This window comes from Sapajus apella, unplaced genomic scaffold, assembly GCF_009761245.1.
Source record: "Sapajus apella isolate SASKATOON/1434 unplaced genomic scaffold, GSC_monkey_1.0 scaffold85, whole genome shotgun sequence".
NCBI classification, from domain to species: Eukaryota; Metazoa; Chordata; class Mammalia; order Primates; family Cebidae; genus Sapajus; species Sapajus apella.
The window spans coordinates 2873483-2901292 of NW_022437025.1; the positions used below are offsets into that span (position 1 = coordinate 2873483).

Sequence of the window (27810 nt, forward strand, 5' to 3'; positions counted from 1 at the left end):
AATCGTCAATACCCTGAAATTAGTCAGTGACTTCTTAGATATGACACCGAAAGCACAAGCAACAAGAGAAAAAATAGATCAACTGAACTTCATCAGAATTGAGAACTCTGTGCTTCAGAGAACACTATCAGAAGTGAAAACATGGCCCACAGAATGGGGAACGGTATTTGTAAATCAAATATTGGTAAGGGTCTAGTATCCAGAATGTATAAAGAACTCTTAGAACACAACAATAAAAAGATGACCTAATTTTTTAAAATAGGAAAGTAAATGTAATTTTCAACACAGAAAAATAAGCATATTTCTGCAAAATCCACCCTCCCCTCTCCACCACTGGTCTTTCCCATTAGAGTTTCCTCTCCATAAAAATTTTAAAAAGCACAGCACTGAGTCATTTGGTAAATTTGCCCTGGTAACTACTTATTCTGAAAAACCATTATCTTTCCTTAATTGAAAGGCCCGGAAGTGTCAGTTCTGCATTAGGCTGGTAGTTCTGTGCCTTACCTCGTCACACTTCAGGTCACCTTAGCTTACCTCCCTCTGTCTCATGGATGTCACAAACACCGCTTTTTCCTTGTGTGGGGATAAATAACTATTACTATACAACTTTTCTATGAGATTGAAAATGGGAACACTATTTGGAGTTAATCACAGAAGAGTCTTTTTCTTTTTTTTTCTTTTTGGCACCAGGCTGGAGTGCAGTGGCGCGATCTCAGTTCACCGCAACCTCCGCCTCCCGGGTTCAAGCGATTCTCCTGCCTCAGCCTCCTGAGTAGCTGGGACTACAGTTGTGTGCCACCGCACCCAGCTAATTTTTGTGTTTTTGGTAGAGATGGGGTTTCACCATGTTGGCCAGGATGGTCTCAATCTCTTGACCTTGTGATCCGCCTGCCTCAGCCTCACAAACGGCTGGGATTACAGGCATGAGCCACCGCGCCCAGCCAACAGTTTTTGTAGAATCTACCTGCTACTTAGTTTCAGAAAAACTGAGACCTTTGGAGGGGAAATAAGACTTTTAAAATACTGTCTGTGCCTTCTGAGAACATTTTGTCTTGTTTTCTGCTGTGTCCAGTGCCTGGAACAATGCATATTTGTTGAGCAAATGAGTGAACAAACTTCTTTTCTTAAATAGGAAAATGAATGGACCCATCTTACCCTTACCACAGCCTTGCTGCATAGAAAGAAGTGACTGGAGAGGCTAGCAGGGTGTGTGTGGTTCGGGCTCGGCGCTCCCCTTGTTGATGTGTGTGCGCTGGAGAGGGATTTCCCAGGCCTCTCCTCACCCATCAGCATGGTGGTTGTGGGGCTAAATGAGACCGTATGTGTATATATATTAGACCGAGTTTTGCTGTTGTCACCCGGGCTGGAGTGGAGTCGCATGATCTTGGCTCACTGCAACCTCCGCCTCCCAATTATTCAGGAGGCTGAGGCAGGAGAATCGCTTGAACCCAGATTATCCCAAACCTGGATTATTGGGATAATCTGGGTTCAAGCGATTCTCCTGCCTCAGCTTCCTGAATAGCTGAGATTACCGGTGCCCGTCGCCATGCCTGGCTAATTTTTGTATTTGAGTAGAGACAGGATTTCACCATGTTGGCAAGGCTGGTTTCGAACTCCTGACCTCAGGTGATCCACCCTCCTCAGTCTCCCAAAGTGCTGGGATTACAGGCATGATCCACCACCGCACCCAGCCGAGACCATATATATTTAAATACCTCAAATGTGTTAGATAATTTAAATGGTAGCTACTAATCATGATTAATTATAACAATATTGTTGATTTTTTTTAAGGTGAGTTTTCTCATTGTTCATTTTCAACTTACTTTAGGAGATGATTTATTAGAAATGCAGATTTGCTCTGGTGGCTTGGCTCTGTCACAGGCAAAACTCAGTCTGGGATGCATATCCTGTTTTAATGACACATGAGGTGGACAGCTGGGCATGATCCAGACAGTGGTTTATCACGTGTTTTCTTTTCCTGGAATTCCCTGGGTGAGGGTTAAAGAGAACGGGGCTGTGCACCTAGGAACACCGTGAGTGGGAGGACGGACTGCCAGAGCCTTGCTGGAGGATAGTTTCACAATAAATATGAACGTTTGAAATGCGTGGATCTTTTGGGCTGGTACTTCTGTTCTTAGGAATCTCCCCTATGGAAATACAAAGACGTTCATGGTGGTGCTGTTTGCTGTGGGAAAATTGGCAACTGGGATGTAACTGGGGACAGATGAACTCACACCAGAAAACCTTGCAGTCACTCAGGAAAATGGGGTAGCTCTATAGACGTTAGCATATACTTTAAACACTAGACATAGGCTGGGCACAGTGGCACGTGCCTGTAATCCTGGCACTTTTGTACGCCCCAATGGGCAGATTGATTGCGATCAGAAGTTCAAGACCTGCCTGGGCAACATGGTGAAACACTGTCTCCACAAAAAATACAAAAATTAGCCAGGTACAGGAAGTCTGAGGTCTTCCAAAGGATCACTTGAGGTCAGGAGTTCAAAATTAGCTGGGTGTGGTGGCGGACACCTGTAATCCCAGCTACTTGGGAGGCTGAGGCAGGAGAATCGCTTGAACCCAGGTGCCGGAGGCTGCAGTGAGCCAAGATTGTGCCACTACACTCCAGCCTGGGCCACAGAACAAGACTCCATCTCAAAGAAATTAGCCAGCTGTGGTGGCATGCACCCATAGTCCCAGCTACTTGGGAGATGGAGGTGGGAGGGTTGCATGAGCCCAGGAGGACGAGGCTACAATGAGCCGAGATTTTCTGTCTCAGAAAACCCCACGAAACTCTACGTATATTTTTCCCCTTTGCATAAGGAAAAAGAAACTATATATCTGAAGAGAGAGGGGTGTGTGTGTGTGTGTGTGCGCGCGCGTGCATATGTGATTTTAAATTTTTAATTGTGATAAAAAACACGTAACATGAAGGTCACCACCGTCACCATTTCTAAGTATGCACTTCAGTAGTGTTAAATACATTCACATTGTTATGCAGCCGATCTCCAGAGCCTTTTCCTCTTACAAAACTGAAACTCTGCAGCCAGTAACAATTCCCAGTTCTCTCCAGCCACCATTCTACTTTACGTCGCTATGAATTTGACTACTCTAGGGACCATCTGTAAGTGGAATCATACAGGATTTGTCACTTTGCGACTGGTTTATTTCTTCTTCTTCTTCCTTCTGCCTTCTTTCTTCTTTCTTCTTCTTTTTTAGACAGCGTTTCGCTCTGTTGCCCAGGCTGGAGTGAAATGGCGCCATCTTGGCTCACTGCAACCTCTGCCTCCTGGCTTCAAGCGATTCTCCTGCCTGAGCCTCCTGAGTAGCTGGGATTACAGGTGCCCACCACCATGCCCTGCTAATTTTTGTATTTTTAGTAAAGACGGGGTTTCACCATGTTGGCCAAGCTGGTCTCGAGCTCCTGACCTCAACTGATCCACACACCTTTGCCTCACAAAGTGCTGGGATTACAGGTGTGAGCCGCCACGCCCGACCGTGACTGGCTTATTTCACTTAACATAATGTCTAAAAGGTTTATCCAAGTTGTAGCCTGTTTCAGAATTTCCTTTTTTTAGAAGGCTGAACAATATTTCACTGTATGCATATACTGCATTTTATTTATCCATTCATCCACAGACACCTGGGTGGTTTCCACTTTTGGCTACAGTGAATCATGCTGCAGTGAACATGGGTGTGCAGATACCTCTTTGAGACCCTGCTTTCCATTCTGGGTGTGTGTGTGTTTTGGTTTGGTTTGGTTTGGTTTCGTTTTGAGACGGAGTTTCGCTCTTGTCGCCCAGGCTGGAGTGCAGTGGCATGATCTCAGCTCACTGCAACTTCTGCCACCCAGGTTCAAGCAATTCCCTTGTCTCAGCCTCCAGAGTAGGTGGGATTACAGGCGTCCACCACCACACCTGGCTAAGATTTTGTATTTTTAGTAGAGACGGAGTTTCACCATGTTGGCCAGGCTGGTCTCAAACTGCTGATCTCAGGTGATCTGCCCAGCTCAGCCTCTCACCGTGCTGGGATTACAGGCGTGAGCCACCGTGCCTGGCCTTGGGTGTGTTTTGATATGCGTCGGAGAAGAGCTGAAAAGACAGACAACAGCAGAACTCTGGAGAGCGGGGCTGGGGTGGGGGGCGCAGGTGGCACTTTGACTTTCATTTTGTACACTTTGGTTTTACTTTTTCTCGATAAGCATTAGGTTCTGTTTACCAGTAAGTTGTGAAGTCACTAATAATTATGTATTTGGTTTGCACTGCGTTAAGTTGGCAGCCCCTTTGCCAGAAATACCTCCAGATGTTGTGAGAAAATGTAGATTGGGACTGAAGGAGGAGAACCCTTCCAAAAAAGTCTTTGAGGAATGTACTAGGTAAGTGGTTCACGCTGAGCCCTGACTGTATTATCTGTACCAACCCCAAGGCAGACAGCTTACAGGAGGCTCACTGCATAAGACAAGCTCTTAGCAGAGTGTAGTTGACCCATGAACAACATGGGTATCAGGAACCCTGACCCCCCAACCCTCTGCGTAGTTGATAATCTGTGTCTAATTTTTGACTGCCCCAAAAGCTTGACTCCTGTTAGCTGACCGTTGACCAGAAGCGTTCCTGATAACATGAGCAGCCGATTAACACATATTTTGTATGTTCTATGTAATACATGCTATACTCTTACAATAAAGTATGCTAAAAAAAAGAAAGTGTAAAAATAAATGAAAAGAATACAAAAAAGAGAAAGTGTTATTAAGAAAATCATAAGGAAGGGAAAATATAATTCCTATTCATGAAGTGGAAGTGGATCATCGTAAAGGCTCTTCATCCTCATCATCTTCACACTGAGCAGGCTGAGGAGGAAGAGGAGGGTTGGTCTTGGCGTCTCAGGGGTGGAAGAAAATTCCCGCGTAAGTGGCTGCTTGCAGCTCAACCGCGTTGTTCAAGGGTCAGTTGACTTTACACATTAAAGCGATTACTTTCTCTAGAAAGAGGTGAGCGAAGAGTAGCAGCTCCACGCACACACGTGGCCCACTGAAAGGGGTCCCATTGTTTAGCACCAGCATCCCAGCATCCCGGTGGTGGCTCCAGGCCCTCTCTGCTCTGCCCGTGTCTAGGAGGAAAAGATTCCAATAAAATGCTTTTTATTCAGACCTAGGCACTCAAAAACTATCTTTTTTCTGGACCTTTGCAAGGAAAATTTCAAGGCAAAGCCCTTTGGCTAAATTCAGTTTCTTTACATATGTGGGATGAAAGAACGGTTTCTGAGGCGATCAGGCCCGAATCTGTAGTGCTTTGTGTGTGTATGCAGATAGGCGCTTATGTCACAGGGAGGAAACTGAGGCCCACGGAGCCATGAACAAGTTTGTTCTTTGCTCTGAGAGCAATGCAACGACACATTCATTGAGTTTTAAAAGATTGCTCTGGGTACAATTTGGAAGGTGAAGAGAAGGAAGACGGGGTCCAGGAGATCAGCCGTAGAGGCTGTTGTGGATGTTCAGGTGAGACGTGGTGACCTGGACTAGGAAATGATACTGATGACGGACATAAGCAAGTGGACTTTAGAGACACTTGGGGCTGGCAGCAAGGAGACCTGTACTGTCTGTGGGAGGCCATGGGAGGTTGGACGTGGGAGCTGTCACCTCTGTCTGGGTGTGGTGAAGGCTGTGGCAGTGGAGGCCAGGTCCAGGTAATGTGGGCAGAGTGAGAACCGAAGAGCAGAGCGGGAGAGTGAAGAGAGCCTGCAAAGCCACCTCTACTTTTCACACCTGCCTCTTCCTCTCAGCCCCCACTGGGGGTCATGGTGCCTTAGCTGGACCTGCACTGGTGGAAGGAGGGGCACGCACCAGACCGCGTCAGTGAAACAGCCATGCAAGCTGGAGAGGTGCGGCCCAGTCCTGAAGGGAGGCAGGTGGGAGGTCCAGGGCGTGTTCCAGGAGACGGGGAGAGAGGGCCCACCTGGGAAACAGGACTGGGAGTTACGTTGCTGACCATGCACTAGTACTTGTAAAGTGCTAGGTATTCTTCCTAGATTTTTTTTTTTTAGACAGACTCTCACTCTTGTTGCCCAGGTTGGAGTGCAGTGGAGCTGTATCGGGCTCACTGCAACCTCCGCCTCCCAGGTTCAAGTGATTCTCCTGCCTCAGCCTCCCAAATAGCTGGGATTACAGGTACCTGCCACCATGCCCAGCTGATTTTTGTATTTTTAATACAGACGGGGTTTCACCATGTTGGCCAGGCTGGTCTCGAACTCCTGACCTCAGGTGATCCACCTGCCTCAGCCTCCCAAAGTGCTAGGATTACAGGCATGAGGCACCAAGCCTGGCCTGTTCTTATGTCCAAGCAGGTTTTAAAACGTTATGTTAGATTTATCTTGATGTTTCCAGTGGAATACCAGACCAGAGAGAGTTGAGTTCATTTCTCCAACAAATCATTTTTTAAAGGCTTGTTCAGTGCTAAGCACTGTCCTCGGCACTTGGGCCACGTGGGCAAACCTAGCAGACAGGCTTTCTGCCTTCACGCAGCTCACATGCGGCAGGGAGTGGCACGCCTAGGCCTGTGCAGCCAGAGCGTGGTGGGGCTGGGCTGGAACCTGTAATGCTTTCACGATGGGACTGCCTTTAAAGTAAAAAACAGGCCAGGCACAGTGGCTGACGCCTATAATTCCAGCATTTTGGGAGGCCGAGGCAGGCACATCACTTGAGGCCAGTAGTTCAAGAACAGCCTGGCCAACATGGAGAATCCCCATCTCTACTAAAAAAGACAAAAATTAGTTGGGCATGGTGGTGTGTGCCTGTAGTCCCAGCTACTCAGGAGGCTGAGGTAAGAGAATCGCTTGAACCCGGGAGGCGGAGGCTGCAGTGGGCTGAGGTCGCACCACTGCACTCCACCCTGGGCAACACAGGGAGACTCTGTCTCAAAAATAAATAATGAATAGATAAAAATAGAATAAAAACCAAGGCTTTCTCTCTCTGTATGGCTTCCTCTTGAGGTGTGGGTGCTCTGCACACTGAGGAGCTGGGTGGTTTAGATGCTTATTCCTTTAGTGAGAAATTCAGTCACCAGTTCCACATCATGGTCAGCGCCATGCATATCATCTTTCCCCTAGCCAGGTGTGTGTCGCTGGACCAGAATCCTTCCACTGGCCCTCAGCCTCCTCCTCTGAAATGGATTAGAGCAAATGTAAAGATTTTAAATTTCAAGTCATGTTTTACTTATTCTTGTTGGATATTCACATTAATGGTATTCTAGTGTTTGTGATTTGAACTTCTTTGCAAAACGATATTGTCTCTGGCTGGGCGCCATGACTCACGCCTGTAATACCAGCACTTTGGGAGGCCAAGGCAGAAGGACTGTGTGAGCTCAGGAGTTCAAGACCAGCCTGGGCAACATGGCAAAACCCTGTCTCTACAAAAAATATAAAAATTAGCCAGGCACAGTGGTGCATACCTGTAGTCCCAGCTATTCAGAATTGACTGAGGTGGGAGGATCAATTGAGCCTGGGAGGTCAAGGCTGCAGTGACTGTGACCTCACCACTACCCGCCTGCCTGGGTGACAGAGCCAGAGTGAAAAACGGAAAGGAGATGTTGGCTCCAAGTCTCCATTTGATTGCTTCCCTTGTATGGCAGACAGGACAGGCATGGTCTTTGCTCTCTGGTACTGGTCCAGGACATTGTGGTAAGAATCAGATTTCTTCCTGTCTTCATCTGGGATGTCACAGAAGCCAGGAAGGGCCAATCTTTCAGTCCACACTTTGGTTCTTCGCATCCCTCTCCTGAGCATGTACATGCCCTAAACTTTCCTGTGCATGTGTACTAAGAGACATGTAATAGCAATCACACAACAACAATGAGGCCAGGCTCGGTGGCTCACACCTGTAGTCCCAGCGCTTTGGGAGGCTGAGCTGGGAGAATTGCTTGACGCCAGGAGTTCAAGGCTGCAGTGAGCCATGATGCACCACTGCACTCAGCCTGGGCAACAGAGTGAGGCCCTGTCTCTAAACAACAACAACAAAATAGCAAAACAATAATAAATGCTTTGGACATATTAATGCGTTTACCCACTCACAGTAACCCTATGCAATAGGCATGGCTATTATCTCTATTTTACAGAAGGAGAAACTGAGGCCATAGAAGTTGGGTAAGTGGCTCAGGACCCCAGCCAGTGAGTGGCTGAAGCAGGACTTACAGTGGCCCATGCCTTTGGCCTCTGTGCTGTCCTCCAGGGGACCCTTCCACTGTGCCTTGCACATGGGGAGCATGCTGCTGGACAACAGAACAGCTGACGCCCTTGCTCCCAATAGGGGAATGCATCCTTCTATTTCACTGCTCTTTTCATTCATGATATTTCACTTCTGCTTTCACTGACAGCATTAGATCCTAATGTGGACATCTGTAATTGCAAATTCAGAATACTGAATTGGGTGTAGTGATTGACTTTCTCATATTCAGTGCTTGTTAATGCACTAAAACACACTTGTTTTTACTTCTGAATGCAGCAAATGTATATAATTGCATAAAATCTTTTTCTAGAATTGCCCATAACTACTTAAGAGGGAAACCATTTGAAGAATACCAAGAAAGCTCACATTTTTCTCAGTTTTTACAATGGAAATGGCTGGAAAGGTATGTTCTCATTTTAAACACAATAAAAGCCTGTTGAGGTGGCACATACCTGTAGTCCCAGCTACTCAGGAGGCTGAGGCTGAGGGATTGCTTACGCCCAAGGTTTCAAGGCTATACAGCAGGATGATCATGCCTGTGAATAGACACTGTGAATACACTCCAACCTGGCCAGTGTAGCAAGACCCCATCTCTAAGAAAGAAAGAGACCTCAATAAAACAAGTGTTAACTTCTCATAATGCATAATGATAGACATAGACTTTTTCATCTGTCAAAATACGATTAGAAATTTTGAGTATTTCTAATGTAGATGGTATTTTCATATAGAAATTTTCAAAGGTATTATACAATTTCTTCTAATTTAATACACCCTGTTCTCTCTTTTTAAAATGGCAGGTAGACCTGTTGGTTCAGTGGCTAGAAAATAAAACTTAGCTTAGGTTTTGAGTGATTTAATAGGATGCAGTGGGTGGGACTTGGCAGCTGAACCCTGCTCAGCCTCTTACTGTTTTTGTGGCCTCAGGTAAGTGGCTTAGCCTGTATGAGTGGCAGGTCCTTGTTCCGTAAATTAGAGGTAATTATAAAATCTGCCTCCTTGGACCATTGCTGGGATCACCTGAGAAATGTATGTGCAATGCTTATAGCACAACGTTTGGTGCACAGAATACGTACTTCAAAAGTGTTAGCTGCGGGCCAGGTGCGGTGGCTCATGCCTGTTATCCCAGCGCTTTGGGAGGCCAAGGCAGGGGGATCACCTGAGGTTGGGAGTTCGAGATCAGCCTGGCCAACATGGTGAAACCCGTCTCTACTAGAACTACAAAAATTAGCTGGACGTGGTGGCAGGTGCCTGTAATCCCAGCTACTTGGGAGGCTGAGACAGGAGACATGCTTGAACCTGTGAGGTGGCGATTGCAGTGAGCTGAGATTGTGCCATTGCACTCCAGCCGGGACAACACAGCAAGACTCTGTCTCAAAAAAAAAAAAAGAGGAGGGTCAGCTGCTGCTAGTATTATTCTTGGTACTATTATTATTGACTGATTCGATTTCCAGTTCGGGCTTATACATGCTCCTTTTGAGATGTTGGGTATAAACATCTTTGAGGATCTTTTTTCAAAAGATGGCACAACGTTTGTGTGTCATCTTCCTCACCTGCTTTCGGATAGGTTCAGAGAGGTCTTCCTAAGACTATACCCTGAGTTATAAACATACATATTTCCTAGTGTCGGCTGGTTTCAGCCCTGTTTTTAGTTAGGAAGGGTAATTGGACTGTTGCCTTTGGCTTTGGTGTCTTTGATGTTAAGATTAATGAATTGCTCTTAGAGCAAGTCCAGAGCTGTCCTGCTAGAGGGAGCCACAGTCCTGAGCACACACACCCTTTGTCCCCAGCAGCCCCTTTGAGCAGAATGGTTCAATAAATGAGGCTGCCGGGCGCGGTGGCTCACGCCTGTAATCCCAGCACTTTGGGAGGCCAAGGCGGGTGGATCACGAGGTCAAGAGATCGAGACCATCCTGGTCAACACGGTGAAACCCCGCCTCTACTAAAAATACAAAAAATTAGCTGGGCATGGTGGTGCGTGCCTGTAATCCCAGCTACTCAGGAGGCTGAGGCAGGAGAATTGCCTGAACCCAGGAGGCGGGGGTTGCGGTGAGCCGAGATAGCGCCATTGCACTCCAGCCTGGGTAATATGAGTGAAACTCCGTCTCAAAAAAAAATAAAAAATAAAATAAATAAATAAATAAGGCTAAGACAAGCGCTGAGTAGTCTTTTCTGTCTTAAAAGAACAATGCAATGTGAGACCTGAAACTTGTTTTTCTAATTGATTAGGCGACCTGTAACCAAGAACACATTTAGACATTACAGAGTTCTAGGAAAAGGCGGATTTGGAGAGGTGAGTAACAGGGGCCGGTTCAGAACAGCGCTTCCAGCTGGGTGGAGAGCAAGGTCCTGGGAACCTGGCTTCAGGTAACGCGTCAACTCCTTCCAGCCGGGTGGACAGCAAGGTCCCGAGAACCCGGCTTCAGGTAACGCGTCAACTCCTTCCAGCCGGGTGGAGAGTAAGGTCCTGGGAACCTGGCTTCAGGTAACGCGTCAACTCCTTCCAGCCGGGTGGAGAGCAAGGTCCCAAGAACCCGGCTTCAGGTAACGCGTCAACTCCTTCCAGCCGGGTGGAGAGTAAGGTCCTGGGAACCTGGCTTCAGGTAACGCGTCAACTCTCCCAACACATGGTTTCCTTAGCGCGCAACTGTGAGAATTCACAGGGAGGTTTGAGCAAAAGATTTTTACGAATCCCTTCTTGTGTTGACTTCCCCTTCTGCCTCAGAGTTCTGAAGGAGCTGGTTTCCCATGCCTCATGTTCAAGCCCAGTCACTGTCCAGATGGAAAGATGATTCTGTTCCCGTATTATGGAATTTGTTTCCATAAATTTGTTTCCATGATTCTGTTTCCATAAATTTAAGACTGACACCAAATTCACACAGTACAGAGTGAATTATTAAATATACTTCCGTAACCCTTCTCTATTTGGACATGTGTGTACCTCATACCTATGTCTAAAGGTGTTTGGAAATGTGTCAATTTGGGAAAATCCTAAGGAAAAGACTCACAGACTCACGAGGGGTGTTACTTAAATATGATGGGTTTCCTAGATGGGCACCACTGTATAGGCGGATGGAGAACACCAGCAGTTTTGGTCTGGCCATTTAAAGAGATGCTAATTACCTCATTAATTACCTGGAGTGATCGTATAGAGTTCAAGAACTTACAGGTCCCTAAGAGCCAGGCAAGCCATTGGCAAACTAACACTGTATGTTTAACTCAGAGACAGGTTACACTGCCTGGATGTGATTCAGATATTACTGCACCCATATCACAATTCAAAGCAAAAGCCAATATCATTGCCTTGAAGTGAATTAGAAAGCCAACCTAGGAGGCAGGACCCTGCCACTGAGATCTGTTATGCACTTGCAGCTTGACTTGGTGGGAAATTGGCCAACGTAGTCATTACTTCAGGAGAGGTAACAGTACTGTCCTCCTGGTACAGTTCTAGACACCATGTGGACTATTTTGCCTAATCCAATCGAATGCTTGCTCTAATCCCTCCACAGTAGATATTTCTGTAAGAAATCCGTCCTCTGCTGGCCAGGTGCAGTGGCTCATGCCTGTAATCCCAGCACTTTGGGAGGCCGAGGCAGGAGGATCATGAGGTCAAGAGATCAAGACCATCCTGGCCAACATGGTGAAACCCTGTCTCTACTAAAAATACAATAATTAGCTGGGCATGGTGGCTTTTTCTTGTGGTCCCAGCTACTCGAGAGGCCGAGGCAGGAGAACCGCTTGAACCCAGGAGGCGGAGGTTGCAGTGAGCTGAGATTGCGCCACTGCACTCCAGCCTGGCGACAGAGCAAGACTCTGTCTCAAAAAAAGGAAAGAAAGAAAGAAGGAAGGAAGGAAGGGAGGAAGGGAGGGAAGAGAGGGAAGGAAAGGAAGGAAAGAATCCACTGTTTGAATATGTCCTAGAACAGGAAAGTCCTTTCTCGCTTCGGCTCTTGCGTATCTACCCTTAATGATCTCCAAGTGTAAAGACTCAGATTTTGTAAGAGCAGAGGAAAAATTTCTGGAACATGGGTCATGTGTTTATAAAGGAATGAAAGTCTAATTATAGCCACATGTAAGTTTTTAAAACATGTCAGTCCTAATAGGACTATTAGCGATAGGGACATGTTAGCAACTTTTAACTATTGTGAATGAGTTGGTGCTGGGCGAGGTGGCTCACGCCTGTAATCCCAGCACTTTGGGAGGCCAAGGTGGCCAGATCGCTTGAGCCCAGAAGTTCCAGACCTGCCGAGGCAACATGGCAAGACCTCATTTAAATATTTGATATAAATAAATACATTTAAAAAGTACAAAAGAAAGACATTATGATTGTATAGATTACTTTCTAACATTTGCCTGGGTTCCCAAACAAATGACCAGACGCACGGATAAACGTGGCAGCTTTCCACAGCCTTGTTCTGAGCTGTTGTACTCTGAGTCAAGGCCCAGAGGTAGTGAGCGGTCAGCCCACTTCTCTGAATGCCTGGCAGGAGGAGCCCTGGCCGCCCTGATGCGGGGATGGCTCGGTGCCCTTTCCTCCAGATTCTAGCCATGCGTTTGCTAGCTTGAAAGAGCAAACATAGTTGGTTTTATTTTGTCTTTTGCTTATGCTTGAAGTCCTCCAAAGTTAATTTCTAGGCTCATGAGTGAGCACAGTGGTCAGGGAATTGAGTAGACATCTCCGCTGTCACAGTTTTTAGGCTGCAGACTGTCATGGAAAGAGCACGTACTTCAGACGTGGGCAGACCCACGGTCAGGGTCCTATCATACCACCTCCAGCAGTGTGGTCCTGGGCCTGCCATTGTACTCTCATCTCTAGCAGGGAAATAATCGGCCCACCCGCCAGGCCTCTGTGAGCCAGTGAGTGTCCACACCGGCTGTCAGCACCGTGCCTAGCACTGTTGTCTGCTTTCCCTTCCCTTTCTTTGATTTGCCAATTCCACTTAGAAGAATTTGTCTTAACAGTAAAGAGATATGAAGACATTCTTATGCCAGGTCTTAAGAAAATGATAAATTTTGGGATAGTCACATTTTAGGAAAGCATTTCATGGTGAGAAAATAGTCACACGACAAGATTTTTAAAGGAGGTTAGGAAATGTGAGCTATTTTACAATATGAGCCCAGTTTTGCCATTAAAGGCTGGGATGGTGGGGAACGGGGTGTATATTCTTGCACACCCATGTGGGAACGTGGACCTAGAATCAAATATAGCAAAACACTAGCAGTCATTATCTTGGAATTGCAGGTGAGTTTTTATCACTCTCCTTATTACTTCCAGTATTTTCCACAGTTAGCTTTATATTTTTTTTGCCATCAAAATTATTTTATTGGTAGATAAAATCACATCGTGTCTTATGTTTGCTTTTAAAGCCGTCCCCTGCGGGGTGTGCAGTGGATGGGAGCTGGAAGAAACAGCGGCCTCATGTTGATGACCCCGAGGAGCGGGGGCTGGAACCTGGGGCTCACGATACTCTCTTTTTCCACTTTTGTTTGTTGAAAGTTTTTCATGACATGAAGTTGACATAATTCATAAATGCTACTTTAAGAAGTAAATAGAATAAAGATATGAAAATTGTGAATTCTATTAAATATATTTCCTTATACTCTTGACTTTTTAAATTAAAAGGAATCTTTTTAGGCCAGGCATGGTGTCTCCCGCCTGTTAATCCCAGCACTTTGGGAGGCTGAGGTGGGCGGATCACCTGAGGTCAGGAGTTTAAGACCAGCCTGGCCAAGGTGGCAAAACCCCATGTCTATTAAAAATACGAGAAAAATTAGCTGGGCGTGATGGCAAGCGCCTGTAATCCAGCTACTCGGGGGGCTGAGGCAGGAGAATCCTGAGATAGAGTCTTGCTCTGTCGCCCAGGCTGGAGTGCAGTGGCGCCATCTCGCCTCACTGCAACCTCTGCCTCCCAGGTTCAAGTGCTTCTCCTGGGATTATAAGCATGAGCCAATGCGCCCTGGGGAAAATAGAGTTGATAGAGCGCAGCCTGTCACTGAGAGGAGGAGCGGACTCAGGCTGACAGCGCCCGCCTTTGAAACGGTCTCGGCTCCTCAAGCCCTGCTGGTGGTCCCTGCCAGCGAGGGGCTCATCAAGCAAAGAGTTTCCTTTGTGTGGCCTCAGAAATGTCAGGTGGACATACACCTTCGTTTTGCTGTTTAAACTAGGTTTGTGCCTGTCAAGTGCGAGCCACGGGAAAAATGTATGCCTGTAAAAAGCTACAGAAAAAAAGAATAAAGAAAAGGAAAGGTGAAGCTCTGGCTCTAAACGAAAAAAGGATTCTGGAGAAAGTGCAAAGTCGATTCGTGGTAAGTGTCTCCTCAGTCTTCACTGTGCGTCGTTTGACTCACAGCCTGCTGCCCAGCGCACTCTCACAGAAGCCACAGGGGTCATCCTTGTTTTCTTAGTTTATGTGGGGTTCTGCTCTTTTTAGTAACAGGTTTTTTTGTTATTGGGTTTTTTTAGTAACAGCTCTCTTCTTTCTTATTCAAATCTTAGAAAACATAATACTAGTGATACGGCTTCTCACTTCTGGTTTGCCATAAACCTGTTGTCTCCCGTCCCACTCTGTCAGTTGCTCTTCACACCTGCCGCTCGTCCAGTCCCTTAGTTACCTCGTGTTTCTCGGTGAATTGCCCTTCCTTTACCTGATCACAGCCAGAGCTTATCTCTGTTTGCTGTCAAGTTTCTCTGGCCCAGGGGGCACTGTGACTTGGTTGTACTGAGGATACCTTCTCTTTGTCTTTTTTTTTTTTTTTTGAGGCAGGGTTTCACTCTGTTGTCCAGTCTGGAGTGCAGTGGCACCATCTTGGGTCTCTGTAGCCTTGACCCCCCAGGCCCAAATGATCTTCCTACCTCAGCCTCCTGAGTAGCTGGTACCACACCCACCCACCCCACTAAGCCCCTTAGCTTTTTTTGTTTTTTTTTTTTGAATTTATATTCTTCTTTTTAGAGATGGGATCTCTGGCTGGGCGCAATGGCTCACACCTGTAATCCCAGCACTTTGGGAGGCTGAGGCGGGTGGATCATTTGAGGTCAGGAGTTCAAGACATGCCTGACCAACATGATGAAACCCTGTCTCTATTAAAAACACGCAAAATATTAGCCAGGCATGGTAGCGCATGCCTGTAGTCCCAGCTACTTAGGAGACTGAGGCAGGAGAATCGCTTGAACCTGGGAGACAGAGGTTGCAGTGAGCCAGGATTGCACCACTGTGCTCCAGCCTGGGCAACAGAGCGAGACTCCATCTCAAAAAAAAAAAAAAAAAAAAAAAAGAGGGATATATAGAGAGATGGGATCTCCTTATGCTGCCCAGGCTGGTCTTGAACTCCTGGGCTCAAGTGACCCACCTGCCTCAGCTTCCCAAAGTGTTGGGATTACAGGCGTGAGTCACCGCGCCCGGCTGAGGGTACTTTCTCTAGCCCCTCTTCTCACATGGACCTCCTCTCTCTGGCCTCAATTTGTTTTCTGTCTTTTGTTTTTTTCTGGGAAGTTTACCGCTAGGCCCTCAACTAGCATATCCCAATTGTATGAAGCCTCACATTCCACCTTCACTGTTTCCGGGAAGGACAGAGCACTGGGTGGACTGGTATGAGCTCAGGGAAGCGGCTCCAGGCTTGACGTGTGCCTTGTGTCGTGTGGTTCTCCTCTCCAAACCCAGGGTCTCTCTACCTAGCTACACATCTCCTGCAGCAGCTGCTGAAGCATGCAGACTGGCTGAAGGGAGAGTGTGAACGATAATTATAAAATCATTTGTAGTGTTAGAGTTCTTTCCTTGAGACTGTTTGCTTCTTAGCCCTAAGGTTAGCTGCTTTGTGCTGGGGGAGAAATGTTCCCAAACCATTTACCTTTACAGCTGGTATCTGAGTTTAATAGCACGGTGTGTGTGTATGATATGTCAGTTTCACATACAATTACATGGAAATCTTTCACACAATGGACTTATCTGGGAGTCACTTTAAACGTTCGGCTGGGCTTGGTGGCTCATTCCTGTCCTTTCACCACTTTGGGAGGAGGCCAAGGTGGAAGGATCACTGGAGCCCAGGAGTTTAAGGCAACATAGGGAGACCCTATCTCTACAATGTTTTTTTTTGAGATGGAGTCTCACACTGTCGCCCAGGCTGGAGTGCAGTGGCATGATCTCGGCTCACTGCAACCTCTGCCTCCTGGGTTCAAGCGATTCTCCTGCCTCAGCCTCCTGGGGAGCTGGGACTACAGCCGCCTGCCACCAGGTCCAGCTAATTTTTTTGTGTTTTTAGTAGAGACGGTTGTTCACTTTGTTGGCCAGGCTAGCCTCAAATTCCTGACCTCATGATCCATCTGCCTTGGCCTTCCAAAGTGCTGGGATTGTAAGCATGACTATTCCTGTGCCCTGACTCTGCAGAAAAAAAATTTTTTTTTTTAAAAAAAGGGCATCCAGTAACAGTTTGAATGTAAAAAAAAAAAAAGGCCAGACACAGCCAGGCATGGTGGCTCACGCCCGTAATCCCAACACTTTGGGAGGCCAAGGTGAGTGGATCACCTGAGGTCAGGAGTTCAAGGCCAGCCTGACCAGCATGGAGAAACCCCTTCTCTACTAAAAATACAAAAATTAGCCAGGCACGATGGCGTATGCCTGTAATCCCAGCTACTTGGGAGGCTGAGGCGGGAGAATTGCTTGAACCCAGAAGGCGGAGGTTGTGATGAGCCGATATTGCACCATTACACTCCAGCCTGGACAACAAGAGCAAAACTCCGTCTCAAAAAAAAAAAAAAAAAATTAGAAAGAAAAAGATCAGGACATTGGCACTTAAAGTAAAAAAAAAAAAAGGCCAGACACTGCGGCTTACGCCTGTAATCCCAGTACTTTGGGAGGCTGAGGCCCGTGGATCACCTGGGCTCGAGTGATGAGAGCACAGCACAGAGGAGTCATGATCCCAAGTATCGTGGTAAAGTTTCACCACTTCTTCGCTTAGCTCTAGAAAGTTCTCTCTTTTTGCTACCCAGCTGCAGTTAAATCTTCAGTATGCCAAGGTCCAAGAGGCACGTGATGTGTACATTTCTCTGAAACATAGTATTCACATGTTCTGATTATAAACCTAATAAGGATTATTTGCATATTGTTAGCAAATAGAGGAAATCACCAATGAATGAGCTTGTTCGTGTTCTGTTTTTATGATGTTGCTGTCTTTAGGTTAGTCTAGCCTACGCTTATGAAACCAAAGATGCCTTGTGCTTGGTGCTCACCATTATGAATGGAGGGGATTTGAAGTTTCACATTTACAACCTGGGCAATCCCGGCTTTGATGAGCAGAGAGCTGTTTTCTATGCTGCAGAGCTGTGTTGCGGCTTGGAAGATTTACAGAGGGAAAGAATTGTATACAGGTAAGAATGGTGCTGCCTAATGGAGCCTGCAAGCCTTGGAGCAGGTTTCTCCCAGCGCTGGGCTTCCCTGGCTCACACTGGTTGCTTCCAGGCTACGCAGGAGAGCAGCTCAGAGCCCCTGGATGGTGATTCATAGGGGTGGTCACTTACACTATGGGAAATATGGTCAGTCAGAGGGCCCTGGGTGGTGGTTGTCGTTTTTGAGATGGAGTCTCACTCTGTCACCTAGGCTGGAGTGCAATGGTGCGATCTCAGCTCACTGCAACCTCCACCTCCTGGGTTTGAGCGATTCTCGTGCCTCAAGACTCCTAGGTAGGTGGGCCTATAGGCACCCACCACCATGGCCAGCTAACTTTTTGTATTTCTAGCAGAGACAGGGTCTCACCATGTTGGCCAGGCTGGTCTCGAACTCCTGACTTCAGGTGATCCACCCGCCTCAGCCTCCCAAAGTGCTGGGATTACAGGTGTGAGCCACTGTGCCTGGCCTAAATCTCTAATAAATTGTCTTTTTGAAGGAGAAGTTTGTTTTTTACTTGTTAAGTTGATCACAATTAAAGGTAGTGCTACTCATGTAAGCGTGAGAAGAACACATTTCTAAGGCTCTTAGATATTTTGACCATTCTGATAAGGAGCTATTACATCCTGCCATATAAGATAACAACTTAGTGTCTTGAAATAGCAGTTTCTTTTTGCATCTTAGAATTTAGTAAAGAAAATTCAATTAAACTTACTAGTTTAGTGTAATCAATATATTTAGTTTTAGGAGAAACAGTTCCTTTTCCTAGCCCTTGAATGCTGGAGTTGTGAGTCTCTTCTCAGTCACTCTCCCTGGGCAGTTTTATGTGTTCGCTTCTGCGGGTTCATCTACCAGTCATAGTGGGTCCCCCATATCCATGAGTTCTGTGTTGTGCATTCAACCAGCTGTGAATCAAAACTATTCCGAAAATCCTTCTCAACAGGCTGAAAGGGGAAAAAAGAGAAAACGTTCAGAAAAAAAGGATGGTTGCATCTGTATTGAACATGTAGACTTTTTTCTTGTCACTATTTCCTAACAATACAGTATAATAACTATGTACATGTCATTTACATTGTGTCAGGTAGTATGTGTCATCTAGAAGTGATTTAAAGTATTTGGGAGGATGTGTGTAGGTTATATGGAAATTCGACACCATTTTATATCAGGGACTTGAGTACCCTTGGATCCTGACATCCAGAGGAAGGGGGCCTGGCATGGGACCTGATGGTGTCTGCCTTGCCACCTTGTAAGCCTGGCTCTCATGGCCTTTGTGAGACAGCTCCGTGCTGAGCCCTCCAGCCGCGGGCCCTCCTGCTCCCACAAGGGCACCCCCTGGCCTCGTCATGCGAGGGTTTCAGCCACTCAGGTGTCCTCACCTCGCCGCACCTTTGCACAAGGTGCCACTCTTGAGACTCCTGCTCATCCACACAGAGTTAGCCCATGCAGCATGAGGGTATGAGCCCGAGCATGGGCTCCTCCTCCACATCCCGTGGTGCTCCCCATGTTGTCTGCTCAGCTGGTCACGCCCGGCAGTGAGCTTCTTGGGAGTCTTTGATCTCACTTCTCCCTATTCTGATGGACCTTCAGCTTCTCCCTATCATATATGTCCTGTAGCCAGTATGGGATGCATCTTTCTCAAGGACCGGGGACCAGGCTCGGCAGTGGGGCTGAGCACTGAGCAGGGGCGGACTGCTGCCCTGGCTCTGAGGCCTCTGGAGACAGAGCTCCTCGCCTGAGTTGAGGAAGCCTTCTTGCCATTGCTTAGACGTAAGAGTCTGGTGGCACTGGAGCATGGAACACACCCGTAGGAGATTTGATTCTTATGTTACTCCTGGAGTAAATCACACTTCACAGGTGACTATGTCTCAAGGTGAGCTGGATTTTCTCATGTAAGCTTTGGCTCAACCGCCTGCACTCGGCGGGGGCTGGACCGTGTCTGCCCCGTCCACCACTGTGTCCAGAGGGCTCACCGCCAGCAGTTATCACTAAGTACTTGTTGAATGAATGACCGATGGCCCCAGTGATATTCCCACCTCAGCCCCCCGAGTAGCTGGGACTACAGGTACACACCACTGCACCCAGCTTGAGGCATTCTGATATGGAGACTTTTCAGTTTGGGGAACTCTTAAAAATATATTAATAAGAGAAATTGAGCCACGTTCATTACAGACTAGTTGCTTTCCTTGCTACTGGGCTGCGTATTTAATCACTGAAATGTCTTCAGATCTGTATAACTACGCAAAGCAGTTCATTTTACACTGTCGTTGTGTGTAAGTTGTTTGCTGAGATGGATTTTGTAAAATTCTCGTCCTGCCGTGTGACTACTGAAGCCTGTTTGCCGTGACTCGTGAAGGGCGGCTTTGTTCTGTGCCATCCTGGCCCTCGCTCACCGCCCCTGCTCGCGGCCGGCTGTTCCTGCTGGGAACTCAGGAGTCACAGTGCCAACTTCTGAGTAACTGAGCCTTTTGTTGTTTCTTTCCTTGCAGAGACTTAAAGCCTGAGAATATTCTCCTTGATGATCGCGGTAAGTGAGCAAGGCTTTCGCATGTAACGGGTAGACTTCGTTAGAGGGACTTGGATACAGGAGGTTGGGTGCAGAACGTGGATTTAGTACTTAACAGAGAATGGAAACAACAAAAAAAAGAAAAATGCTTTAAAACAATGAAATACTATTAACATGATCATTCCCCTGTGTTTAGGCAAGAAGCAGAGATGGTTATAATTTCCAATTAATGACTGAGTTTTAGAAGCCTTTTTTTTTTTTGAGACAGGGTCCCGCTATGTTGCTCAGGCTGGAGTGCAGTAATCTAATCACAGCCCACTGCAGCCTTGAACTGCTGGGCTCAAGTGATCCTCCCTGCATGGCTGGGACCACAGGTGTGCGCCACCGTGCTCGGCTAATTTTTATTTGCATTTTTGTAGAGATAGGACCTCGCTATGTTGCCCAGGCTCTTCTCAAACCACTGTCCCCGAGCAGTCCTCCTGCCTTGCCTCCCAAAGCACTAGGACTACAGGCACGAGCCACTGTGCCCTGCCTAGAAGCATATTGAAGTAAACACAAAGTCCGAACATTTTCTCTCTCTTGTTTCTTGCTGTTGACCCACCGTTTGCTTTATCCCCTTTTAGATTCTATTCCCCTCTAAACGTCATGCTGCCCCCGGTGCTCTCCTCTTGTGACATAGCATGTGTCACAGAGCGGGGTGCAGATGGCCACTTGCAGACCCTGTAACAGTGGACAGGGAGGGCCCCTTTGAGCAGGTTCCTTGTCAGCAGCACGGGTGCGTACTCCACCTTGGTTCCTCCGAGGGACAGTCATACCCAGAATGCAAGGATGGTTGCACTGCCGAGCTGCGTGCTTGTGCTCACACATAGCTCACAAGCAGCGCTGGGAGAGAGCTTCTTTCAAGTGAGTTTTCTCGGCAAAGAAGGGTCTTACAGTCTAGTAGAGCGCATATGCAAGGTCAAAGCAGCTTCTGCCAAGAAGAAGACAGGCGTCTAAGCAGACTGAGAGCAGTCACGGGGACTTGGAATGCGAATCCCCTTTTATGCCTCTGCCAGATGCTTTCATTCTTATCTAATTCATGTATGATACCCCACCCTGTGAGGAAGGAGGGCACTGGAATTCTCATTTTATGGAAGGCGATACTGAGATTTAGGAAGCAAACTTGTCCAGAGTTGTGTCCATAGCTCCTGGCTTAGCCTGTGGTTCCTTCCTGATGCTGTGCCACTAACCGGAGGTAGCATAAGTGGGAAGGGCACTAAGAGAAGCTGCTGACTTAATAAGTTCTTCAGTGGCTTAACAAGGGTAGAACGTGCTCTGTATGCAAAGCGGAGCGATCACCAAGCGACGTGGTTGATGAGAACAGGGCACCGTGCGGAGCTTCCTTGTGTGTAAACAAAGCAGGGAATCGTGTGTGTGTGTGCTAGCTCAGAAACATAAGCATAAAGGGAGAATCATGAGAAACGATTAGAAGTGAAAACGAGGCAGGGGAGCACGCTGATAACCTTCTTCTGTGTTTTTAGTAGATTTTTCTATGTAGCTCCCTCTTCTTTGGAACTTTACCCCATGCATTTGAGCTGAGCCATCTTTCCCCAGCGCTAACCTCTGCCTGGCTGACTTAGCAAGACACCCTGCTCTGCCCAGGTTCCTCTCCTGCGCCACCATCTGAAGGGCACTCCCAGGTGGGACGCCAGGATGGGCGCTGGGCCAGTTCACTGTCTCTTCTCTTGGGAACCACAGTCCTCTGATGCTGATGACCATAGTTTCCTTTTTTAAAAAATTGTTTTGAGGGTCAGGGTCTTTCTATGCTGCCCAGGCTGGGTGCAGCAGCTACTCACAGGTGCGATTATGGCACCATTACAACCTCAAACTCCTGGGCCAGAGTGACCCTCCTGCCTCCACCTCCTGAGTAGCTGGAGTTTCAGGTATGTGCCACCACATCCAGCGGGGATTAAGCATATTTTAATTGTTACGGTGCGATCATACCTCACTGCAGTTTTGACCCCCGGGGCTCTAGCGATCCTCCTGCTTCAGCCTCCTGAGTAGCTGGGAATACAGGCATGAGCCACCATATCTGGCCAATTAAAAAAACACCTTGTAGCCTAGGCATGGTGGCTCATGCCTATAATCCTGGCACCTTGGGAGGCCGAGGCAGGTGGATCACTTGAGGTCAAGAGTTTGATACCAACCTGGCCAACATGGTGAAACCCCGTGTCTACTAAAAATACAAAAATTAGCCAGGAATGGTGATGCACCTGTCATCCTAGCTACTCAGGAGGCTGAGGCAGGAGAATTGCTTGAACCTGGGAGGCAGAGGTTGCAAAGAGCCAAGGTCACGCCACTACACTGCAGCCTGGGTCCAGCCTGGGTGATACAGTAAGACTCCATCTCAAAAAACAAACAAAAAACAGTAAAAGATTTATTTATAGTTCTTTTGGTCATTAGCAAAAGTTCTTTGGTTCTAAGGTTGTTCACTCAAATTAATTTAAAGTCACTCAGAGGCTGGGCACAGTGGCTCATGCCTGTAATACCAGTATTTGGGGAGGGCAAGGTGGGTGGATCACCTGAGGTCAGGAGTTCGAGACCAGCCTGGCCAACATGGTGAAACCCCATCTCTACTAAAATACAAAAATTAGCCAGATATAGTGGTGCATGCCTGTAGTCCCAAGTACTCGAGAGGCTGAGGCAGGAAAGTCGCCTGAACCTGGGGGGCAGAGGTTGCAGTGAGCCAAGATGGTGCCACTGCACTCCAGCCTGGCAACACAGCAAGACTCTGTCTCAAAAAAAAAAAAAAAAAAAAAAAAAAGTCGCTCAGTATCATTCCCTTCTGTGCAGTTAAACCACCACCTGGATACACCGTTAGGTTCATTTTCTTCATTTTTGCTTTCAATTTTTAGCAATCTATTTTTCTTAATCTTATAATTATGTAAAACATTTATGTGGTTCCAAAGATAAAACCACAAAATAGAGTGTATTGAGAGATGCCTAGATTCCATCCTTGACCACCCCCAGGTAATTATCTTAACTCATATTTTATTCCGTCATTTATATACGGCATATGTGTGGGTATATTTGTTCCCCACTGCTTTCTTAAATAAATTAGGAGACACACGTGTTATTCTCCACTTGGCTGCTTCACCTACTACATGGAGGAGACAGCTGTGCACTGCTCGTGAGAGCTTCCGTCCGTCCACTGCCTCCTGCAGGTGAGCCTGCCCGGAGGAACAGTCCTCGCCGGTGGTCGTGTCGTCTCCACTTGTGCCGTTTCAGTTCGTGCCACCACGGAGAGGCTTGTTTCCTTTTTGTTGACTGTATCCTGCAATTTGCCAGATATTGCCAGATCCCCTCCAGGGCGTTGTCCCGTCTGCATTCCCACCAGCAGTGCCCCAGAGCACCTATTTCCCCACAGCCTCGCCAGCAGACCCAGTTCTCAAACTTCGGAGTTTTGTCAGTTTGTTAGCTGGGAATTGGTATTTCAATGTAGTTTTAAGTTGCATTTCTCAGTTTAAAAAGCCATTTTTAAAAGAAAAATAAGACAATGACACCAAAAAAATAAGTCACAACATGCTAGCACTCTACTGAACGAAAAATGCATGAAAGCTGGCCAGGCATGGTGGCTCACGCCTGTAATCCCAGCTCACTGGAAGGCCAGGGTGGGAAGATTGCTTGAGCCCAGGAATTCAAAACCAGCCTGGGCAACACGGTGAAACCCTGTCTCTACACACACACACACACAAAAGACAAAAGAAGAAATCTGCATTATTGAAAGAATGCATCTGTACAAGGGGAAGAAACTGAGGCGTGATAGTAAATGGCAGAGGCTGGACTGAGACCCGTGCCACCTGGCTGCAGGATCTGTACCCCTCACCCCTGTGCTCTCCTGCTTCCCAGGGTGGGCATGCAGCAAGGGCAGGGCGTGGTCCCTCACATGCATGCAGCTGGGTCAGAGGCTGGCTTTCCTGTCTAAAGCATCACGTAGACTGTTTCAAAATGGTTACGGTGCTTTGGAGGGCATGTTGCATATTTTTAGGTTTCAGCAAATATTTATTGGTTATTCATTTTTTTCACCGATAAATATTTATTGAGCACCTACTGTAGACCAGTGTGCTATGTTAGAAGCTGAGGATAAGTGGTGAGTAAGTTGAAGATGGTGCCCACTTCCAGGATGGGCTTATCTTTCTAAACACTCCACAGAATGTTTTCTGTAATTTCTTATATTCTTTATAACTTTTTTTGAGACAGGTTCTCACTCTTGCCCTGCAGTGGCATGATCGTGAGTCATCCCAGCCTCTACCTTCTGGGCTCAAACGATCCTCCTGCCTCAGCCTCCAGAGTAGCTGGGACCATAGGCATGTGCCATCAAAATATGACAAGACTCTGTCTCCACCAAAAAAAAAAAAATCTTTTTTTGTTGAAAAAGATGTTTCCCAGGCTGGTCTCAAAATCTGGTACTCAAGCAATCCTCCCACCTTGACCTCCCAAAGGTTGAGAATTATAGCCGTGAGCCACCATGTCTGGACTAATTTGTCATTTCCATAGGAATTCAACAAATATTTAAATCCTCCCACATACAAGGCATAAACACATAAGACAGTTCCCTAAGTACCTTAGTTTTATTATTTCCCTGACTCTGTTTTCATTTGTTCTCAAGAAGAAAACTCCCTATCATTCATGTGTAGCTGTCCCTATATATAGTACTGGTACTCTGACAGAAAGTGTTTACAGTTTTATAGTTGACATAATACTCATTACATTTTTATTTATGTACCTGAAGTTATATGACATAAAACAATAAATCCAGTGCTTCTGTCTGATCTAGTGCTTATCTGTGATCAAAGGGCTTCCTCATCAATAGCCAGGCAAAAATCTAATTTTCCTTTTGTTAGTGAAACTGGATAAACTGTATGGAATTTGACTGATCATGAAAACGTTAAATGTAGTTTTACATTTAGTGTTCCAGAGTATGAAATGCTATTATTTCCATCCATGGTTTTTGGGGGCCCTTTTTCCATTTTAATGGTTGTTAAAGTGGCATTACTTCCCCTGCACCACTTTAAACATGTGTAATGACATATTTGAACACGCAGGACACATCCGGATTTCGGACCTCGGTTTGGCCCTGGAGATCCCAGAAGGGCAGATGGTTCGAGGAAGAGTTGGAACGGTCGGCTACATGGGTTCGTCCCTGTCCTTTCTACCTGGGTGCCCGAGTGCCTCAGAACGCAGAGAAGTCCCACCTGAATGGACCGGGGCCTGGGTCTGAACACTCTAGTAGACAGCACGGTGGTGTTTTGACTCTAACCTGTCAGGGCATTGAGGCTGCTGGGGATCCTCTAGGCTGCCCTTGCCTTCTTACAGATGAGGGGAAAGGCCCAGAGAGGCTTCGAGTCCTGAGGTCACTCAGCGAAGTGAGGGCAGAATTGGGATGATGCTGCAGGTCTCCACACTCTGCCAGTGTCCTCCTCTGTGCACAGTGGCCTCTCGGAGCCTCAGGAAGTCACCCCGCTCTGGTTTTTCCAAAGTTCTGGGGGCAGTGCCAGCCAACCCCAGGTGGCCTCTGAGGGCCTCGCAGGGTCCTGCAGGAGGACCCCGAGGTCTTGTGGCTTTCTGCTGTTGTGGCTTCTGGGGTTTTTCACTGACCGAGGATAGATGGCAAGACACAACATTTGGGGTGCTCTGGGCTTGGCTCTGTGTGTCTGGAGGGAGCCCCTTCAGGAGGCGGAGGCTTCCCTGGAGCATCATTTCCCTTGTGAATGTTACTGTGTGGCAGTCAGCTCATCCTGGATGGATCATACAAATGTTTACAAACGCCAGCTTTATTGGAATATAGTTCATATAAAGGCCACCAGTTTGGCCGGGTGTGGTGGCTCACGCTTGTAATCCAAGCACTTTGGAGGCCAAGGCAGGCGGATCACCTGAGGTCGGGAGTTCAAGACCAGCCTGACCAACATGGTGAAACCCCATCTTAAAAACAAAAAGCCACCAGTTTGAAGAGTGTAATACAGTTGATTTTATTATATTCACAGAGTTGTGCAGCCGTCACCACCGTCTAACTTCAGAGCGTTTTTATCACCCCAACAAAGAAACCTCGTGTCTGTGGACGGTCCCTCCCATCCCCAGCTCTCACAGCTCCTTATTTACTTTCTTTGTGGGGTTCTCTATTCTGTTTCATGTAAATAGAATCATACAATACTCATGGGTTTTTTTTGAGATGGCATTTCACTCTTGTTGCCCAGGCTATAGTGCAATGGCGTGATTTTGGCTCACTGCAACCTCCGCCTCCTGGGTTCAAGCAGTTCTCCTGCCTCAGCCCTCTGAGTAGCTGGAATTACAGGTGTCTGCCATCACAACCGGCTAATTTTGTATTTTTATGGTGAGACGAGGTTTCACCATGTTGATCTGGCTGGTTTTGAACTCCTAACCTCAGGTGATCGGCCCGCCTCAGCCTCCCAAAGTGCTGGGATTACAGGCATGAGTCTCCACACCTGGCAATATTTGTGTTTTTTTGTTTTTTGGGTTTTGTTTTGTTTTGTTTTTGAGACGGAGTCTCGCTTTGTCACCCAGGCTGCAGTGCAGAGGCGTGGCTGCAGCTTACTGCAACCTCTGCCTCCCAGGTTCAAGTGGTTCTTCATAGGTGTGCGCCACCACACCCGGCTAACTTTTGTATTTTTAGTAGATACAGGGTTTTGCCATGTTGGCCAGGCTGGTCTCGAACACCTTGCCTCGGGTGATCCAATTGCCTCGGCCTTGCAAAGTGCTAGATTACAGGCGTGTGCCACCGCGCCCGGCCGAATTATACAATATTGGGCTCTTTGTGTCTAGCTTGTTTGACCTAACATAATGGTTTGTTTTTGGTTTTACCATTATTTTTGAGATGGAGTCTCACTCTGTCACCCAGGCTGGAGTGCAGTAGCACGATCTTGGCTGACTGCAACCTCCACCTCCCAGGCTCAAGCAATCCTGCCTCAGCCTCCTTAGTAGCTGGGATTGCAGGTGCCTGCCACCACACTGGCTAATTTTTGTATTTTTAGTAGAGATGGGATTTCGCCATGTTGGCCAGGCTGGTCTCGAACTCCTGACCTCAGGTCATCTGCCTGCCTGAGCCTCCCAAAGTACTGGGATTATAGGCATGAGCCACCACTCCCGGCCTTAACGTAAAGCTTTTAAGTTTTGTCCATGTCACAAACATGGAAGGTATACTGCATTATTGGGAATTACAAGAAAATTTAAAATCAACATTTAACTTAATTTACATTTCCTGTATTTGTTACACAGCACCTGAAGTTGTCAGTAATGAAAAGTATACATTTAGTCCCGATTGGTGGGGACTTGGCTGTCTGATCTATGAGATGATTCAGGGACATTCTCCATTCAGAAAATTCCAGGAGAAGGTCAAACGGGAGGAGGTCGATCAAAGAATCAAGAACGATACTGAGGAGTATTCCGAGAAGTTTTCGGAAGATGCCAAGTCTATCTGCAGGATGGTAGGTCAGGCTCTGCGGAGGCTGGGAAATTGCACTTCTTACTCACTCTAGTTCTTCTCACTGGCAGTTAATAACCGAAGGAGTTGCTCTGTCATCTTCAGCAAGCCCTGGCCACCCACCTCCCAGGCCCTGCCTCTGCCCCTGCAGCCCAACAGGGAGGACATGCGTGCTCAGGAGCACTCACGTCAACTTGCCTCCTGGCCCAGCTGGGAGGACACGGGTGTTCAGGAGGCTCAGGTC

General features: G+C 47.2%; 1 protein-coding gene across 17 annotated transcripts in view; it reads left to right on the forward strand.

The window, feature by feature from the left end:
• GRK4 (G protein-coupled receptor kinase 4) overlaps window positions 1–27810 on the forward strand; it is a 64442-nt gene that overhangs the window by 25583 nt on the left and 11049 nt on the right. For 11 of the 17 annotated variants that reach the window (XM_032254013.1, XM_032254003.1, XM_032254006.1 and 8 more), the window contains 8 exons: window positions 4269–4372; window positions 8523–8615; window positions 10439–10502; window positions 14375–14515; window positions 17380–17570; window positions 20073–20110; window positions 25174–25263; window positions 27362–27570. In XM_032254013.1, the coding sequence (XP_032109904.1) occupies window positions 14408–14515; window positions 17380–17570; window positions 20073–20110; window positions 25174–25263; window positions 27362–27570 (636 nt within the window). In that variant the 5' untranslated portion in view covers window positions 4269–4372; window positions 8523–8615; window positions 10439–10502; window positions 14375–14407. Of the gene's footprint in view, window positions 1–4268; window positions 4373–8522; window positions 8616–10438; window positions 10503–14374; window positions 14516–17379; window positions 17571–20072; window positions 20111–25173; window positions 25264–27361; window positions 27571–27810 lie in introns of those variants that run through there. The other 6 variants (XM_032253995.1, XM_032253996.1, XM_032254010.1 and 3 more) reach the window with 6 other exon arrangements.